This window comes from Podarcis pityusensis (assembly GCF_964106645.2).
Source record: "Podarcis pityusensis genome assembly, chromosome: 3".
NCBI classification, from domain to species: Eukaryota; Metazoa; Chordata; class Lepidosauria; order Squamata; family Lacertidae; genus Podarcis; species Podarcis pityusensis.
In genome coordinates, this window is record NC_138026.1 from 38,950,600 (window position 1) to 38,970,304 (window position 19,705).

General features: G+C 42.7%; 1 protein-coding gene across 6 annotated transcripts in view; it reads right to left on the reverse strand.

Moving 5' to 3' along the window:
- Positions 1-19,705, reverse strand: part of IMPG1 (interphotoreceptor matrix proteoglycan 1) — a 71,783-nt gene that overhangs the window by 4,484 nt on the left and 47,594 nt on the right. For 3 of the 6 annotated variants that reach the window (XM_080998855.1, XM_080998851.1, XM_080998853.1), the window contains exons 13-17: positions 9,402-9,940; positions 7,315-7,534; positions 2,839-3,049; positions 537-704; positions 8-442 (exon numbers count right to left, since the gene is read on the reverse strand). In XM_080998855.1, coding sequence (XP_080854981.1) covers positions 157-442; positions 537-704; positions 2,839-3,049; positions 7,315-7,534; positions 9,402-9,940 — 1,424 coding nt within the window. In that variant the 3' untranslated portion in view covers positions 8-156. Of the gene's footprint in view, positions 1-7; positions 443-536; positions 705-2,838; positions 3,050-7,314; positions 7,535-9,401; positions 9,941-19,705 lie in introns of those variants that run through there. The other 3 variants (XM_080998854.1, XM_080998852.1, XM_080998856.1) reach the window with 3 other exon arrangements.

Consider the following 19,705-nt stretch of genomic DNA (forward strand, 5'->3'; position numbering starts at 1 on the left):
AGGAAAAGAAGGATATGAATGTTTACTGCATGCTAGGCAAGCCATCAAAGCCAAAAAGCTAGAGCAGAAAGTGCTAACAGCCCAGACGTGCTAACAAGAATGTTCTGGTCTGAAGCTGTGACAAGAGATTTTAGAGACAGTGAGGGTTAGTCCTTTTTAGTTGTGGAACACCAAAGGCAAGTTGAAATTGGTTGTTAACAAGGGCAACTCAGAGAAGACACATGTTGAAGAGGAACGAGTAGTATTTGCATGCATTTTACCTCCATGCTCTGTTCTGTACTCATGCTTTTGCAATGCTCCTTGATCACTGCTCTCTGAAGGACTGATACAAGCACTTACGTTACATGGCCCATGACACAAACTACTGATGGGTTCATGGTGGTCAAAGGCAGGATTAATTCTGACAGCATTCTCTGTGTTGCTTTGGCTGAGAGGAGGACCTCTACAAGGCAGAACATGTTTGTTTAGGGTAAGACTTCCTGCCTGTAGTTTTTAAAAGTTCCAAAAAACTGTTGGGGGAGGGTTAAGCTGCTTACTCCAGTTTAGGCTTGGTATTGCATTTTCTTCGCAACTTATATATTAAAGTGACGAGAAGAATAACTAGGCTTAATAAGCCAAGCATCAAAGCTTTGGAGATGTTGGACCGGGTAGGTGCTGGAGCGTATTTTGCACAACGCCCTCGGCTGTTTCTACGGGCTGGGCATCTAAAACATGGAGGGAAAGGGAAGCAAAGCAGTTTTATGTCAAAACAAGACCAAGGGCATGCAGGAAAAACAATTCAAAACAAGTTCTCCATGCCTGTCCTAAACCATTTAACCTGTGTTAGGTTTTAAGACTTTTCCTTTTATTCCACTTTTTATGCTGCATTTATATTTATCAGCCGGCACCCAAAGTGTGAGTAGACCCAGTAGAACTTCCCCTTCCTATCTTTTCCCCAACTCAGATATGCTCCAGGGGTCCCCACAGCCACTCAGAGCAGAGTTTGGAGGCACACAGGGGCAAGAGAGTGAAGGAGAAGTCCTGTAGCCCATGTGGATGTCAATTCCACAAGGGGGCTGACTCCACTGAATGCCAGTCATTTATAGAATAGCTCAGTTGGTTAGAACATGGTGCTGATAATGCCAAAGTTGCAGGTTCGATGCCCCATAGGACAGCTGCATATTCCTGCATTGCAGGGAGTTCCTCCGGGTCCCTTCCAACTCTGTAATTCTATGGTTCCATATTAACTTTTAAATTGTTTGATTTCTTCTTATAAGACACCCTGAGGACTGCTATAGAGTATGCTATAAATGCTGTACATAAATTATGGCAATAACACTGTAATAGAATTGCTAATAATAACGTGGTGTAAGTGGCTGACAGGCAAATGTGTGTTCATTCAGGTTCATTTCCTATATGGTGACATCTCCCACCACTAGCACGGTGAAGCCTCAGATACTTACCTCAGGAATCTCCATATGCTCACTTGGAATGGTGGAAGGTCCTATAAGGAAAAGAACTTGGAGCAGGTCTTCCTCAAAGAGGTGCCAGGGGGCAAGGAAAGGCAAACCTCCCATTTTAGAATATAGAAGCAGGAGATTGTAGCCAAAGCAACATGGTGGAGTTCTGCTGGTGCAGCGACACTTCCGTTTCCTCTCCTCACTTGACCCACTCCCAAAATGTTCTCCAGAGGGTCTCCCAACCCCTGGAGCTGATTTTGAGGGTGTGCAGGGGGCTTCAGGGGAGAGGAGGGAAGTGTTCCGTTCTGCTAGCACATGCCCCTTGCAATAGCACAACAGGTGCATAGGCTACCAGCCAGCGCGTACATTCCTCTCTCCATAACAGGCCTGAATATAGGAAGATTTGCATTTTTATTTTGTTTTTCTATTATGCCTGATGAGGCGACTGAAGGATTTCCTGTCAGTATCTATCAACTAGGCTATGAGGAAACTCCCAAGATTACCTCCTTCAATTTACAGATTCTTAAAATGAGCTAAATCTAAACAAAGCGTCTGGTCCATTACACAGCTGACAAGTACATGCAATGTTCAAATCTGACAAAAATAACCTTTAACGTTGAAGCCCTTTCTGCTGAGCTGCATGAAGTAGATTCTGGCTTATGGCAAACAATGGAGGCCGGAAGTCAACATGACTATGTGGAAACCAAAAACTTGATGCTGAGCACAGGCGCATAACATAGCACTGGCCCATTTAGGCCAGTACTGTTACCATGACAAGCAGGAGCTCTCCTGGGATCTTCCCAGTCCTGCTACCAGAGAGCTTTACAATTGGGAATTTTCTGTATGGATGCCATAAACCACTGTTCCCTCCCTAGTCAACGTCTAACCAAGAATAATGGCTGCATTCTATCATGTGATGCTGTTTGCATGATGCAATAGATTCCATAATATCTTTCAAATTCTACAGCAGCACTGATATTCACAATATTCATAATCACAATTGGTCCTGCCGTCCTCACAGGCATACTTGGTAGGGATGTGGGGATAGGGCCTTCTCAGTGGCTGCCCCCAAAATTTTGGGACTCCCTCCCTGGAGAAGCTAGACTGGCTCCTTCCTTTTCCGGAAGGACAACAAGGAACAGACTTCTTTTAATGAAAGGGTTGGTGCCCTGCTGCTGTTATTATAAATATCTGTATGTTTTTAATTGTGTGTGTGTGTGTGCGTGTGTGTTTGATTAGTGTTTAATTGTTTTAAATGATTTTTTAAAACAAATAATTTATATAAAAAATGTTTTTAGCTGTTCTTATCCCCCCCCCCTTTAAGCCGCCTTGAGTCACTGCCAAGGGAAAAAGAAAGGTTTAAATAAATACATAATAATATAATAGTGATGACACTTACCTACACACTGCCCCTCTTCCTGGAACCAATTCACACTTGCCACCATTAACACACAAGTGTGGCTCAATTTCACACAGGCTACGGCACGGCAGGCCATCTCTTCGTACATAACCAGGCTTACAAAGGCAATCGGCCTCTTTCGTCCAGTCGTTCTTTACGCACTGTGAAAATTCGTCACATCCCATGAACTTGCAAGGATCCGCTTGGTCAGCTGTAAAAGAAAAGGATAATCTTTTTTTAAAAATGGGTCCATTGCCGCAGTGTAACGCACACTTGGCAAAAACTTACTCTTAACTGAGGAGGGAAACAGGAGCTCCCCCCACAAGTACGAGTCTATCAGTAAAATACATCTAAGAAGAAGAGCCAGCATCATTTTGCATTTACAAGCTGCGGTTATGGATTCTTTTCTTTGGTGATCTGGCTTTCTGTTTACTTGATTCTCCTGCCTGTGACAGTCATATGCTCAGACTAATAATGGAGTTGCCTATTACAAATAGTGGGAGCCCTGTATCTAGTGCTCCTCTCCATGTCTTAATACAATTCACTCCACATTCTAACCAGCTTGATTCAGTATACAAGGAATTGCCGGGGCTGGCATTAGTACAACCAAGAGGCTATGGCATGGCTGGCAGGTAAGGGGGCTCTGGACAAGCTGAGGCACAGAAGCCCACCTGAAAATGGCCCAAGTCCCACCAGTGCTTCCTAGTCTACTGATGGAGAAACACTGGGCTAATGACACCACTGGTATTTATTATAACATTTATTTTTTTAATACTTAAAATACTCCAAGTGCCATAAGATTTCTTAACTGATCTTTTTGGAAATCCACCAGCATTATCAGATCTTGAAGATCTCCCAACTCTTAGAACCACTAGCTAGGAACAACTGTGGGAGAGCGCTACTACTCTCAAGCCCTCCTTGTAGGATTCCTGAAGGCAACTGTTTGACCACTGTGGGAAGCAGGATCCTGGCCAAGACAAGTCATTGGTCTGATCCAGCAGGGCTTTTATTTCTGGAAAGGAGTCCTCTTCCCTCTCTGAAATAGTCTGCTACCCACACAAGCCTGCGACTCATAGCTGCGTGTGTCACTTGGCTCAGTTTCCTTGGCAGTCTGCCTCATCTCCAAATATCTGAGAACCAGTATGTAGATCCTTTTTCTCATTTTCCCACAACACTGAACTTTTAATTTTATATCTCCCAGGCTTTCTAAAAAAGAGAATGTAACAGTGTTTAAAAAATCCTTTAGGACATGCTAAGGAAACTGGTTCAAGTAATTGTGTGCCTTGCACAGAATTTATTAGAATATCCGTTATAGTTAGCAATCCCCAACTCGGTTTACAATACTGAAATAAAAGCCGTCTTTTAATCTGGAGATTATATATTTCTGCAGAATCTTAGGAACAAAGTTGGTTCAGACATAATCCTATTTTTTCAAGTAATGAGTTTTCATCCTACCCTTAAAACAAATAATAGGAAAGCAAGATATATTTGTTCTTCTACATATACCAGTCAGGCATTTGTCGACTTCAGTTTTCATTCATAGTTTATTCATTCATCTAGTCCAGGGTTTCCCAAAATTTTCAGCTGTTTTTGGACTACAACTCCCATCATCCCTAGCTAGCAGGAACAGTGGTCAGGGATCATAGGAGCCAACTCCTAGGGTGTCTCAATAAAATATTTGAGGGGACCCCCCAAGTTGATAGGTGTTGCCGTTCAAATGTTTTGTGAAACTTGTGATTGATTATGCAGGGTGGGACTTACCTGGGTCCCCCATTATTTTATTACAGTTGGCACCCTGTCGGAGATGATGGGAGTTGTAGTCAAACAACAGCTGGAAACCCAACAGCTGGAGACTCAGTGCAAGAAATCCAGACTAAGAGCATTCCCCAAGAGATGGCTCTCCAAAGAATCTCATGCGCTGCCACCCAGGTAAATGGTTCCGCTGTTGAACTGTTCTTAACTTTAATTATTTTCTCCTAACGTTCAGTTGACATCCACCCTCATAAAAGCACAAGGAGAGCAGCCCTGGTGGATCAGAACAGTGTCCCATCTAGTCTCAGTATCCTGTTCTATTATCTGCTTGTGGGAAGCCCACAAACAGAACCTGAGCACAACCGCACCTGACTGATGATTTCAAACAACTGGTACTCAGAAGCATATTGCCTCCATCAGTGGAGGAACAACATAGCTATTAGGATTAGTAGTCACTGGAAGCCTTAGCCTCTATGAATTTGTCTAAGCCTTTTGTACAGTCATCCTGTTACTTAATCCCATTAGAGCTAGACCTGCCCTTTCGGGCAGCAGACAAGATGTCTCTGCCCTCTTGTAGGTGACAGTCCTTCAGGTATCTGACTACAACTATCATGTCCTCTGTGTCTTCCCTTCTCCAGGCTAAAGAGACCTAGTTCCTTCACCCGTTCTTCATAGGACTTCTTTGCAGGACCCTTGACCATCGTTGTCCTCTGAACCAGCTCCAAATGTCTACAACCTTCTCAAACTGCAGTGCTGAAGAACCCCCAGAGGAGGTCTGGCTACTGCAGTGTCTCATGCCTTCAGACGTACATAAAAACAAATGGTCAACTATGTTTGGTTTTGCTTACAGTGCTGCATGGAATCTCACATTTTAATCCACAAACTTTGTTCTAGTCAGAAAAGGGACACAATCTAACACCCATCTTGTTTATCTCATTTAAATGCGGCATCAACATTCCAGGATGTGAGGTAGAAGGAGGATCCTTCAGGTCTGTTGTCAAGACAACATTTTTGAGTCATGAAGTACACAGTGACACACACAACTTCAGATAAGGAGTTCACATTGCACAGTTGCTATGCCACCTTGAGATATTTCTCACAGTTACTGTCTGTGCTTGCATTAAGGTTCTCTCAGTTACTGTAGCCTGGCTGCCAGCCTCCTCACCCTTCCTTGGTCAGCAGACAGTTTTCTGTTGTTAAAAATGCACACTCAGCTTCCTACTCCACCCAAGCATATAACCTCAATGTAACATGTGCTTATCTCGCAGCAGGGTACTCAGTGCCCATTATGCCATGTTCCTGAAGTGTGACCCTTCAAAGGAATGAGAACTCAGGTCTGTAATGCCTGATGAACTCTTTCACCAGTTTTGTAGAATGGGTGGCCAAATAAACAGATGCTCTTTAGTGCTGCAGCTGTCATAGGAAGTGTGCGCAAATCAGCAGTGTAACTAAATGAAAGCAGCATGTTGACCAGAAAACCAAGTGATCCTTGGACTATGTTGAAACATGTGAGATACATTCTGGGAGCACATTCTAAGAGTCGTCCACCGTTTTCATTCTACTCTTAGATTTGCTTGTGGGAAAGGTCAATTCGTTAAAAGAGAGACTCAGTTCTCTGCCATGTTCTACATGATGTTTGGCCGGACATTGGCCAGGGCACTGAACAGCTAGGAAATCTCCCCACAGCCCTACAGGAGCTGCTCCCAATGAAAAGCTGCAGCAGACCTGCAGCTGCAGAAGGATTGTTTCAGTCACCAGGCTGGGCCCTCCCAGCACAAGATCCCTGCTGCTGCTTCACTTGGCAGGATGGGCCTCTTACTCTTGAGTGATTCTGTTGGTGCTCTCTGTAAGCGTGAAGTACATAGAACATTTGCCAGAACTCCCACTGGCTTCATTTGGACTGTGGGCAAAATAATATCTTCCTTGATTTTGGCCTATGCATCATTTTCCCCCCCAATAAAAGTAAATATGCAGTATAGTCAGTTTCTCTCTAGGTACCTTTTTGTCAATGCTAAGGAACGCTTAGGGACGCGGGTGGCGCTGTGGGCTAAACCACAGAGCCTAGGACTTGCTGATCAGAAGGTCAGCGGTTCAAATCCCCACAATGGGGTGAGCTCCCATTGCTCGGTCCCAGCTCCTGCCAACCTAACAGTTCGAAAGCACGTCAAAGTGCAAGCAGATAAATAGGTACCGCTCTGGCGGGAAGGTAAACGGCATTTCCGTGCGCTGCTCTGGTTCGCCAGAAGTGGCTTAGTCATGCTGGCCACATGACCCGGAAGCTGTACGCCAGCTCCCTCGGCCAATAAAACGAGATGAGCGCCGCAACCCCAGAGTCGGTCACGACTGGATCTAATGGTCAGGGGTCCCTTTACCCTTTACCTTTAAGGAATGTTTAAGAGCTTTACATTTTGTTACAAATAAATAAGTGCAAACAACATGTGCCTCGTGTTAGCTTAGAATGCATATATTTCTTGCAATGTTTCTTGTCAAAATACGCATTTCCCCAATTGCTATTTTCTGTTGATAAAAAGCAGCTATTTAAGCTCTTGGGCTCTGTGCCATGTTTCACTGGGTTCTCAGGAGGGACCCTGATCATGACATAGAGACAACCTGGGGCTTTTCATTCTTCCCGGGCCACCCGTCTTACAGAGAGCAACTGACATCATGAAATGCTTGCAGGAGAGAGCAATGTTTCTTCCCCCACTGCCCCATTTTTTACATCACCTGGCTCAATATCAAGGGAATAGCTGTCAATTTCAAGGTTAAGGCGCTGAGCTGCTGCATCACAAAAATCCTCCAGCACACAATGGACAGCCTCTGTGATGTTGTACGGCACTGACTTGGCAAACTTCATTTTGCTGTTGACAATCACACTTCCATTGCGGAAGTTCAGTATTTCCAGTTGCTTGAAGCCTGTTAGGTTGGACTGTAGGTAAGGAAGAAGCTACAAAAAGAAAAAAGAAAAGAGAAAACTTTAAGTCAGTGGTGTCCAAACTTTTCAAAGAGGGCCAGATTTTATGCAGTGAAGGGCCGTGGGGGCTGACCAAAGGGTCAACTAAAGTTGTTGATTTTTTTTAAGGGTTGGAGTTGTTGAGCTTCTTTTAGGATTGAAGTTGTTGAGGGTTTTTACAATTTTACCCCAGGAAATAAACTGCCACAGGGGCCAGATTAAATCGACCAGAAGGCAGGATTAGGCCTCTGAAACGGACTTCGGACATGCCTGCTTTAAGTCCTCTATCACTGCCCATGTATCATTGATTCCACTTATTTTCACTTTTCATTTTAGGGAACATAAATCAACTGCTCTGTTTCACTGACTTTATTAGCAGACTTTACATCTGCTACCAGGTTAAGTTTCTCAGTTAGTCTTTAACTGTCTCTCTGGTTAGATCTTCTTCAATAATCTATTAAGATAGATAGAGTGTGATTTTCCTTCTAATTAAATTTCATAGGCTGCAATCCAGTTAAAAAAGAAATCAATGGGACTTAAACATGCTTAAATGTGAATTGCAGCCATAGGCAAGGCAGTTCTATGGTTTCAAGAGGGTTTTGTGTGTTGTTAGTTGTTAAAAGGAGAAAGTGAGCCTTGGATATTTATGTCCCAGCTGCCAAAGTCAACAATGGGTATTTGTGTATACTGGGAGCTCTGCATTGCATAGCCAATAACTGAGTATGTTTTATATGTTCTTTCATGGCAAGGAGAGCTAGCACCCTCCAGCTATGATTATTCACACTTCCAACCTTAGCCTTCTGGCTGAGGAAGCCAAAAGAGTCCGGCCCTGCAATGGCAGCAGGAGTGATCAGTGGTAGCTAAGGTAGTTCAAGGGATGCCATTCTTTTTATCTTCTGGTGCTGGTTTCCCTTCATGCACACCTAAAAGGGAGGCCCTATCCTCTCATGCCTGCTGGGCTCTGCTTTGTGGGAGAAGTTAAAATATTCTCTCTCCAGCTTCCCCTCTTCCAGAGGTGCTGGTGATAGAGCCACAGTTTGAGAGGAAGACTTTAACCACCACCATAGCTAAATACACAACTCAGGTGAAGAACAACCAGATAAAATTCAGGGAAGTGCGGATTTTGAAAAAATAGTGTGTTTGGGGTTTTCTATTGTTTCAGAATTGACGCCGAAGAATTGATGCTTTTGAATTATGGTGTTGGAGGAGACTCTTGAGAGTCCCATGGACTGCAAGAAGATCAAACCTCTCCATTCTGAAGGAAATCAGCCCTGAGTGCTCACTGGAAGGACAGATCCTGAAGCTGAGGCTCCAATACTTTGGCCACCTCATGAGAAGAGAAGACTCCCTGGAAAAGACCCTGATGTTGGGAAAGATGGAGGGCGCAAGGAGAAGGGGACAACAGAGGACGAGATGGTTGGATAGTGTTCTCAAAGCTACCAGCATGAGTTTGACCAAACTGCGGGAGGCAGTGGAAGACAGGAGTGCCTGGCGTGCTCTGGTCCATGGGGTCACGAAGAGTCGGACATGACTAAACGAGTACACAACAACAATTGTTTCAGAAAGTACAGGTTAGGTTTGCCATTAAGTGTGAATTGACTTCCTCTTCCAACCCAAGTTGAGGCAGGGATGAGGTTGAAACTACATCATCATCATCATCATTAAATTTCTTTGCTGCCCTTCATCACATGTGATTAGCATCATGAACAGGGTTGGGTAGTAAGAAGAGTAGGTGCCAGTTTTCTTTTTAAAATGCTTTTCATTATTTGGAATTTGTTTTTAACTTGGAGAATGGCACGGGGGGGGGGCGCCTAACAGCTTGCAAATATAAATGCATTAAAGCCAATTCTTTGCCACCTACCAGCTGCATGAACTGCTGTTCGAGTGCTTTGTATTCTGAGGAACTCCGATTGAAGAGGTCATCGGAAAACCGCATGTTGGTTACTCTCAAGCTGAAGAAGACTACTAGCTCTTTGCCTTTGGCTGCAGTTGTCATTGAGCTGGTGGTGACGTACTTCAGTGGAGGAGCTGGAGTCATATCCGGAGTGTCAGGCAGTGCATAGTAGCCACTTCCATCCTCACTAATTGTTGCTGGCCTCATGATGTCAACTGTATCTAGTTCAGTAGCAATATCTTGCACCCCCATGTCAAATCCTGTAGGGATGTCACCGTCAGTCACTGCCCACCCAGAGCTTGTTGCTTCGAAAGACTGGTCAATGACAACAGAAGGACCACTGGTAGTCACAGCAGGCAATAAAATGATCTGATCTGTAGGCCCCAAAATATCATCTTCAGGAAGAGAGGTGGGAAGAGCAGGAGAACCAATGACATATGGTATAGTAGTTATTGCAGCCAAAATCTCATCACCTGAAGATTCCAGTTCATCAGTAATCTTTACATCTAAAAAGGAAGCAACATGTTGAACAACAACACTGTAGAAAACACACATTTAAGGTCTGCTATGGAAGATGTCGAAGCGGAATTGTTTCCCTATTATGGCATTTATGCCCTACTTTCCACTGAAAACACGCACACAAGATGGCTAAAGAATAATTAAAATCCAATTCAGGTAATTGAAATGACAGTAATTCAGCAAAATACAAATCAGGGCGCCTTATTAAAATGTCAATAAGCTGCAGCAAATAAATACAGGAATTCAACTCCAATCCGTTATAGTCTCAAAAGTCCAACAGAACAACAGTGTTCTAGCTAACCACCTGGCTGAGTGAAAGTGAGGCATCCATCCATATGGAATGAGTTCCACAAGGACTTACCCATGCCTCCTCTCCCACAAACACACTAATTCAAACAGAGGAGGCATGTGGAACATGAATTCCAGGGAAAATCTTAATGTGTCAACTCAAACATTGTTCTCTTTATTCTAGTAAGGACCATATTCAGATGAAAAATTGGCCTACTTCTTCAACTCTGTTCATACAGTCATCTCCATGCATTTGGTGCATGCATACAGAGGAAGGAGGACCACCTGGGTTAGCCCTAACCTCAATGTTATGCACCTGCATTTGACATCTTGCGGGGGGGAGGTAAGCCCTGCCTTGCATAATTGACCACCAGACGTGGCACGCGCACACCATTTGAATGGCAATGCCTATCAACTTTGGAGGGCCCCGCCCCCTCAAATATTTTTGGGGTGGAGGCCAAAGGGACCTCGGCCCCTAGGAGTTGGCTCCTATGAATCTGTGTGTCATCTCAAAAGGAGACCCTATGCATGTGCAGCTGCATAATACTGTGCATGATTTGAAACCCTACATGGTGAACATTCCCAAGTGAGCTCACACTTCTTCAGATGTATATGTGAAGGCTGCCCTTTTCAAATGTGCTGAATGCATGGATGGCAGAGCAGGCAGAATGCATGACACTGTGGACGGTGCCCGTGGGTGCAGTCCTTTTCTGCCCCCCAGATAGCCACTGTGTCACTTTTAGACATTTCCCCCTAAACTATTATTTTAGTAATGATAGCTCTACCTGATTACGTTCATAAATTGTCTTAGGTCACCAAATCTCTTTACAGACCGCCCCCTCCCAATCATGTTTTCTCCTAAATGTGCAAAGGCCTTGGCATTCTGTACAGAAATATAGAGTACTCAAGAGTCTGTAACCAAAAGAAATATGACAGGAAAGGGAATTAGGAGCACAGCATAAAGATAAAGGGATGATGACAATTATATCAAGAATAATTCGCTTCAGTAGTATTGTGTCCTACAAGTTGCTATGCTGACATTTCTTGCTCAGAATCTTCATTTTTATGATTAAATCTTCAGCAACTAATTGGTTTGACAAACTGTCGCACCTTTGATGCATGTGCAATTAGGTGCAAATTAGATGACAATGATTTGCCTTTGGTTTGAACATCAAAACGGTAAAGCTGACTATCTCCTAGAGTGTAGTCAATACAAATTTGCTGAATACACTTATGCACATTCTTCAGTTATTCCACAAATTCACTGATTCAATATTTCCTTAATAACTTGCCAACATACCTTGGTCAAAGGCTGAGTGGTTGCAAGACACAGAAGTGGGTTGTTGTTGACTTTTGTTTAGGTAATTATCTTTTAATGAAGTTTGAGTGTGACTGGGTGCAAATGAATGAATATTGTGGAACAACTTACATTTTGTTTGAACACAGTGATTTACTTGCTTTTTGTGAATAGATTTAGGTCTGATCTGCAGTTTATTCCCCTCCACAATCCTTGTGAGCGTTGCAAAACAGATAACTCAAGTCTCTGCCATCATTTCTCCTATGCTACTGCTTGTTCTGCTATTGCCGTGCTTCTGGCAAATGTCTTTGAAGTTACGTTACACTTACCCACCCTATATAATCACTGTTTAGAGACCCCTTACCAGGAGTGCTTCCTACAACGGCAACAGGTGGGGACAAACATCATTGTTGCATGGATACTGGCTCTAGGGAGCCTGTTTCTCAGATATTTCTCATTGTCACCTATTGACTTAGAAGCAGGGAGCTTCAGTGCTCAAGTTGGTGGGGGAGAATTATTAGCCAAGCTGTGGCATCATCCCCCTGCAGAAAGCAGATAGGCTTACTACTACTTAGGAAATTGGATACTTTTTTGGCTTTTGCATTCTTAGAAGCTGTACTTCATAAACTTAACATTCTCACCACCAGCACCAAGTATCTAGAACCTTGAGGAACTTTACTGTTCTGAACCACAAACAGGTTGGGCAACAGGTGAGGTTGAGAAGACCTAACAGCATATAGAGGCTATAAACCTTGTCCCTAAATACACGTTCCTAAGATTATCTATCAAACTAGCTTCCAGGGGGTTGGTGGCCTTACATGAAAGCTTTGCAATAGTTCAGTCAGTAGAGCATGAGACTCTTAATCTCAGGGTTGTGGATTCGAGCCCCATGGTTGTTGTTTTTTTTTATTATTATATGCCACCCAGCCACTCCTGTATTGAAGGGGGTTGAACTAGATGATCCTCGTGGTCCTATTCCAACTCCACAATTCTATGATTCTATCTCAAACTAAATTGAAGAGCATGCCAGGTAAAAAATAGATTTATATACTCACTAACAGAAAAAAAATGTTATATGCAAAGCTTTTCTAAAACAGAACCAATGTACAACTTATGGGAACAGATTCAAATTATGAAATGGTGAAGGATACCAAAAAATTACAAAAATGACTTACAGAAATGGATCCCTGTGATTCAATGCAGGCAACTCCCCATTTGTATGGGGGAGTTGTGTCAGCGCATAAGCCCATTCTGCCCCCACCCCATTCTGCCCATTCCACCCCTTTCCAGGGCCAAAAATGATGTCTGTGTCGGTAGCCGCATGTCAGTCGGGTACGTGCAAAATGGTTGTTGCCTGTATATGGGAGAGAAGTTAGGTTTCACAGGAATAGAAGTAGTTTACAAGGTAGTAATATTTATGTGTCAAGTTTTCATATGAATCTATTATATAATCAGTTGGTAATAAAACATCTAACACGCACACAAGATAGATTGAAATTACATCTTCATTATTAATACTTTCTCTGGTATTGTGAAGAAATTCATTTCATGAGAAAAATGTAATCATTACAGTATGCTTATTATTTGCCACTGTATTTTCTGGGAATGCACTATTTATTTCTGCTTACTGTACTTTAACTATTTTGGGCAGCTTAGAGAATTAGTGTTTCCTAATGAAAGGATTATAAAGTGAGAGCCATGCCACTGAATTCTATTACAGTACCAAAACAGCGTGAGTCTAATTAGGTGGCTAATATGACAGGAGGGGAATTGCAGGTCAGAGGAGGCCTATGAAAGAATCCTTTATCCGTAACTCAACTTCCTGTTTTGCTTTTATATTTTGTTGCCTCTCAAGTGCTGTTAAAAAAAAAAAAGAATATGTAAGGACTACCAAAACATTATAGAAAGCAACATGTAGTTTAAGAACAAAAAGGCATATGCCACAATCCAACAGAGTGTTAAATCTGGGTTAAGTCCACTCAGTGCTTTTTTTTCTGGCGGTGTATTTTTCTGCCCCAAATCAGAGCCTCACATCTCCTTCCCAAAGCCGGGGAAGTTTCTCCCCAGCTTAGGGACAGAGACATGATGCTCTGGCAGGGTCCGATAGCCCTCCCTTGCATGGTGAAAAAAAGCACTGAGTCCACTAATTTAAACAAGTTCAAGCACACCTAACTCTGTTAGGACAGGAACTCTCAGGGCAGAATATTATTCATTTGATTTAAAATCTATAGGTAAATTTTCAGGTAAAAGCTGTTTACACTGGAATCCTGTACCCAAAAGAACATTTCAATTATATTTCTAGAAAGACCGAAAATGAAATAAGCAGCAAGTAGGTATGTATACTGAAGAACTGTGGATGGATTCTTATATTCATGTACGATGTCTAACCCTTTTCTCTCTCTCAGCTTCCACCAACAGCATGCACTTCAGCATGCAGGCATAGTGTTGCTGGAAGAACAGGGACAGAATATTTTAAAACACAGCTTCAAGTTTCAATATTTCTGAAAGACTTGTGTCCCCTCTGGCTTAGCTGCTCTGATGTCACAGGGGGTCAGGGTAGCTTAGCCCTAAGCAGCAGAGTCCTGAAGGAAATGATCTAGGAAGATCTTAGAATGAGAATTTAGAAGCCAGTGAACAACTTTTGCTAAATTGAACCATGTAAGTACAGTGGTACCTTGGGTTACATACGCTTCAGGTTACATATGCTTCAGCTTACAGACTCCGGTAACCCAGAAATAGCACCTCGGGTTAAGAACTTTGCTTCAGGATGAGAACAGAAATTGTGCTCTGGCGGCACGGCGGCAGCAGGAGGCCTCATTAGCTAAAGTGGTGCTTCAGGTTAAGAACAGTTTCAGGTTAAGTACGGACCTCCGGAATGAATTAAATACTTAACCCGTGGTACCACTGTACTGTTTGTCACTGGCTTTCGGATTACACCTTGCTGCTACGTATACATTTAGCAGTTGCAGAGCATTTTGATGGAAAGCTACTTGTGGCAACAAAAATATGACCTTTGCTCCAAAACACTACCAAAAATAGTAATCAAATGCAGGGAGTGCCTGATTCTCAGCATACTTAACATTTTTCAAAATGAGAGAGGTTGCAAGGGGGCCAAAAAGCTATCTACAGAAGGTAAAAAGAAGAAGTGTAAAGAACTAAAATAACTCTGCTTGTCTGTGTAAGCATATTATTTGGCAGCATTTTAAAATTATATTTTGACACATTGTTATGAGTTCGTGGGTGCCTGACTCTCCTGTGTTATGAGTTTCAGGCTCCCTGCTGTTATGAGTTTCTGGGTGCCGGACACTGAACCCCTGGATTCAGCAAATGTTAAAATATAAGCCAGACCAGTTTCCTGATGAGGTAGTCGCCTGGGAGACGAGCCATTAGGAGAACAATGAGCGATTAGGAAGCCAAAGACAGGGGGCTCTATGCCAGATGAGGGGGCACTCCCTCAACTCAGAGTTACTTAGAAGTTTGAAGGAGAGTTTTTAGAGCTGGCTGTGATGTGACCTGGGAGGACAAAAAGGTGTCAGGCTGTTAAAGGCAGCAAGCTGGAGAGCATGAGCATGATATCTTAAGTCTGTTTGGAACAAGACCTTGAAGCAAGACCTTCTTGAGTGTTAGTGCTGTGAACCTCTCCAGGTTCAGGTTGTGTATGTATGTAAATAAACGATATATCATAAAGACAGCAAAGTCTCTGCTGTGCCTCATTCCCCAAAGCAAACACCTGGAACCCCTGGAATCTCACATTGCTTGGAGATTGGAGTGGTGTGCAACAATACAATGCATGTTCTCTGTAAATGGAGATGTGATTCCAAATCAAATCTTAAATAGGATGCTTAAACCCTTTGTTTCTAATTTGCTATATGACATATTGAACATTATGGCAAACCCTTTCACAGGCTAATTTAATACCCGGAAACGTAGCTCTATGGTATCAGCGTTTATTGGACGGAGCAATGACAGGAGTCAACAAGGCGCAAAACACGTGAAAGAATAAGCCAAGATTCCTAAAAAAGCAAAAAAAAGCAAACAGAAAATTAGAAACTGAAGAATAACACCAATCCTACTGGTTCAACTGTAATGCCTGTTTGTCTTCAATTAGGTGGACTAAAACTATTTGTTATTTCTCAATACCTAGGGCACATTAGCCCTGGCACATCTTGGTGTGTTTGAAGTACATTTTAAGGTTGGATTTAAGGCATAACCTATAAAGGGTGACTGGCTATGAAGGATCTTGATTTGAAATTCCAATTGTTTCTCCCACCCTTTCACATGTTGGGGACATCCTGAACCAGAGTTCCTTTGAATGAACATTTTAAAAAGCAATTTGTGTGGAAGAAAATGTGCAACTTTGGCCTATAGTCAATCATGATGCTGCTGCAATTGTCTGCATACTTACTTGGCAATAAGAAGCCTCACTGAACTCAGCAGGACTAAATTCCAAGTAAGCATGCATAGAACTGCACAGTGCTTTTCGGGAAAATAGCTGGGCTGAATCTTGGATGAACATGAAAGCAGCAATGTGTTATTGAAGGAAAGTTTATATCTAACCTGAAAGTTGTGAACGTATTCCTGAAATGTATCTGTACAGCAGTCCTTTTGCAGAAAACAATAACGACAGAATAATGACTGACTTAAAAAAAAACAACTGACAAAAAATATGGATGTTTGAACATAGAAATATGAGCTGTCTGAAAACATCAAGATCAGTGTCTTTATTACAATACCCTGTGCTGCTGATGAAATTGCATGTTGCTTCTCCCAATCCCCCAAAATAACCATTGCACATACAATCTAATATTGCTTTCAGAGTTTCAACTCCCAGGGCTGAAAAGCTTTCTAACCTTAAAACAGCACACACACAAAAAAGATCTATATCTATCTATCATCTATCTATCTATCTATCATCTATCCATCTGGATGTGGAAACAGAAAGCCTTATATTCATCAAAACTTCATGTAATTCTCATAAAAGGTACATAGCTGGACTTACTTTTTCTATCTTCAAAGCATTGACTTCAGCCAGATCATTCTCAACACATCTATAGCAGGAAATGATATTGGCAGACAGTGGATGGTGCTCCTGATGAAAACGTTAACAATGACTTTGTCAGTTTGTGATCAAACAGAATTTGTAAGAACTAAAAGTAAGGATAATGAAATCGGAGTTCTTACCTGACAAGGCTTGCTCATCCAAAAGAATTTTTAAAATGTCCTGTGTCTCATGTCATTTCGGACGCTTTCGCACTTACACCCACAAACAGCGGCACATTTCTCCAGTGGTAACTTAAGCATGAATGTACTTCACATACCTGCCAAGGGCCCTGGTAAAAATGGGACAACTTGGGGTTTTTTTTTGCAGGAGATTACGGTGGCCATTTTGGGTGATAACCTCACGCACTCTAGCCCACAAAATGCACTTTTTGGGGGCCCACGATGTTCAAATGCCCTGAGACTTTATCTTCTTTCCACATAATCTGAGCACTGGATTCTGTTGTCCTGCACTGTTTACCTTCCCTTGTATTTATTTAGAATGGATGACAATATTGCCCTTTGTCTCAGCAAATAACACTAGGTCCCTAGAAGTGGAATAGTTTTCGTAAGGTAAAATCTCACCATCATGGCTATGCCAGTGTATTCAGCTTAAGTGTCTGTTCCATCTTGGGCCCACTTTAGTCATTATAATTTTTTTAAAAAAAATATGATCAAAACAAGAAGTTTGGAGGAACCAAAGGGGCATCTCTAGCTGGAATCTGTTGCTGAGAAAATTACTTCCCGTCAGTTCATGGTAAGGCTACTCCTAGATCAGAATAGAATGGGAGCAAGTTATTTAGCATAATGTTTATTTCAAATCATTTCTGAAATGAATAATTCCCTTCTGCTACTTTGGTTAAGAAACCAAAAGCACTAATACCTGTCAGCCCACTAAAAAACAAACAAAGGATTTGTCTAAAATCCAGCAATCTGGAACATGAGACAGATTTGTGACAATGTCTACAAACTAATGAGATGGAGACGAAAGCTGCATTTGCCTGCAGGCTGTGTCCACGATGTCTGAAAGAAAACCATATTTGTTTTGATCTGTTCAACATTCTGTAAGCACTGAGATGGGCCCCTTTGCATGAATAAACTGCCTGCATGTACTTGGAAATCAAATGAGAACTGATAGTTTCCCTTATTCAAACAGTCCTTTGTTTTCAAGTATTTCCCCCCAGTTAGTTCATGCAGGAGTGTGCCTGCAGCACACTGAGCTGCCCAGAAAATGCAGCTTCATTTTGTTACAGAACGCCACACGAAGGAGAGAAGATGGTGGAATGATTGGTGTCATAGGTATGTGCAGGTGCTCGAACAGCTCATGCCAAGTGGCAGCCCCTGCCAATAAAGTGGAAAAAGCCACAATACACTCTATCATTTGGACTGTGCAGTTTTAGTCCTTACGATGTCAGCAAACAGATTGCTGCAGGTGTCGGCTAAACTCACCATCGGTAATCATCAAAGCAATTTCAACACAAAACATGGTCAGTTTCAAATTGACAGAAGAGAGGTTACACATTCCATTTAAGGTCCACAGTGCAGAGGCATAAAATATGACATTTGAACCATCATACGTCAGCTTAAATATATACGTGAACCTGTTGCCCATGTACACAGCCCCTTTGTTGCGAGCAATGGCGGACTTGGAGCTCTCAAATTTCAGTGGCACCTTGTGCGCTGATAAAATCCAGTGCCCACCCCGCCTCTCATGCTCCATTCTACAGCATCGTCATGGTGCCCCACGCAGCAATGGTGACCAGTGCAACCGAACTGGTTGCTCTACCCTTAAACTGCCTCTGTTGTGAGCCATGATTAAACAAAGAGGCATCTAACTAACCAGTTTCCTGTTCCATCTGAAACTAAGATTACTAGTTTTGGAACAATCTGGGATACTAAACTACGAACTGAAGTTGGTTTATTATCTTGGAACGTTCCAAAACTGGGAAACTACGGTTTATTAAAAGCTTCCAGATTTAACTATGGCTTGGGTAAAGGGGACAGAAGCCCTTTGACAATCTCAGCTTAATAAACCAAGATATGATTGTTTAAGCTTGTTGGCACAGTTATTTTTTTCCTCCGTTGCCTGTGGAAAGCATTTCAGAGTACCCTGTTAGCTGCTGCAAACCAGAAAGCCAGATAAGGGAAATGCAGCTAATGTATCACACGTGGAAGCAGACTGGGAATTGCTGTCACTTTGCCATCAGCTGAATGAGTTACAGCAAATCCCTTCATACCCCCTGAGTGTATAACTTCCATTTCATCACTGCCTGTCTGAGTATTTTGTCACAAGCCCTAACAGAAAACACCTTGGATCGCTTTCTCCTGTGTGAACAATGAGCTTCCTGGGAAGCCAAGTTTGTTACCTTGCCCTCGTAAACCTTATTCTGAAAGGGACAGTGATAATCTTGACTCCCAACAAACTGCCAGATGTATGCCAAGAAAGGGTGCCTCACATTCAGCATCTTAACACTTCCTTGCTGCCCAGAACTGGCCACTCTGCTCTGAGATGCTGAGAATGTATAGGATCCAAGTGACACGTGTGCGTTTTTCATGCACCTCATGATGATTCCAGCAAACCTGGAGCCCCATTAAATTGATAGTGACAGCAATGTGAAAGAAGAAAAATGGAACTGCTTTGCAGATCCCAGCTGAGACTTTGAAAATCCTACAGTGCATTCAGGCAAAGGCTCTAGACCCAGGGTGCCAGAGTACCCTGGAAGGCTACATAATGCAGACCACCAAGCAGATGATTTGCAGAATAAAAGAATGCTAACTTGTGCACACCACGCTGAAGTATTTCATTTCCGATGTTATATTTTGGGACAATTAACATGCCTATGAATGCAATTGCAGAGAACACCAAGATCATGAAAATAACACACTGAAAAGAGGCAGGTCCCACATCACCTGGTAGCCTGGCTGGGCAGCTGCTGGTTGCCCGCTGTCCCAGCCTCCCTTCCCCAGCTGTGATGCTGCTTCTATTTCTATGTTACATCTGAATCACGTCTCGGTTATGAAAATGATGGAACAATGCCTGGATGTAGTGGCGGATGGGATGAGAGCTAATAAGCTCCAGCTAAAGGCCAATATGATGGAGGCCCCAAGTCTGGCAGGCGACTTATAATGC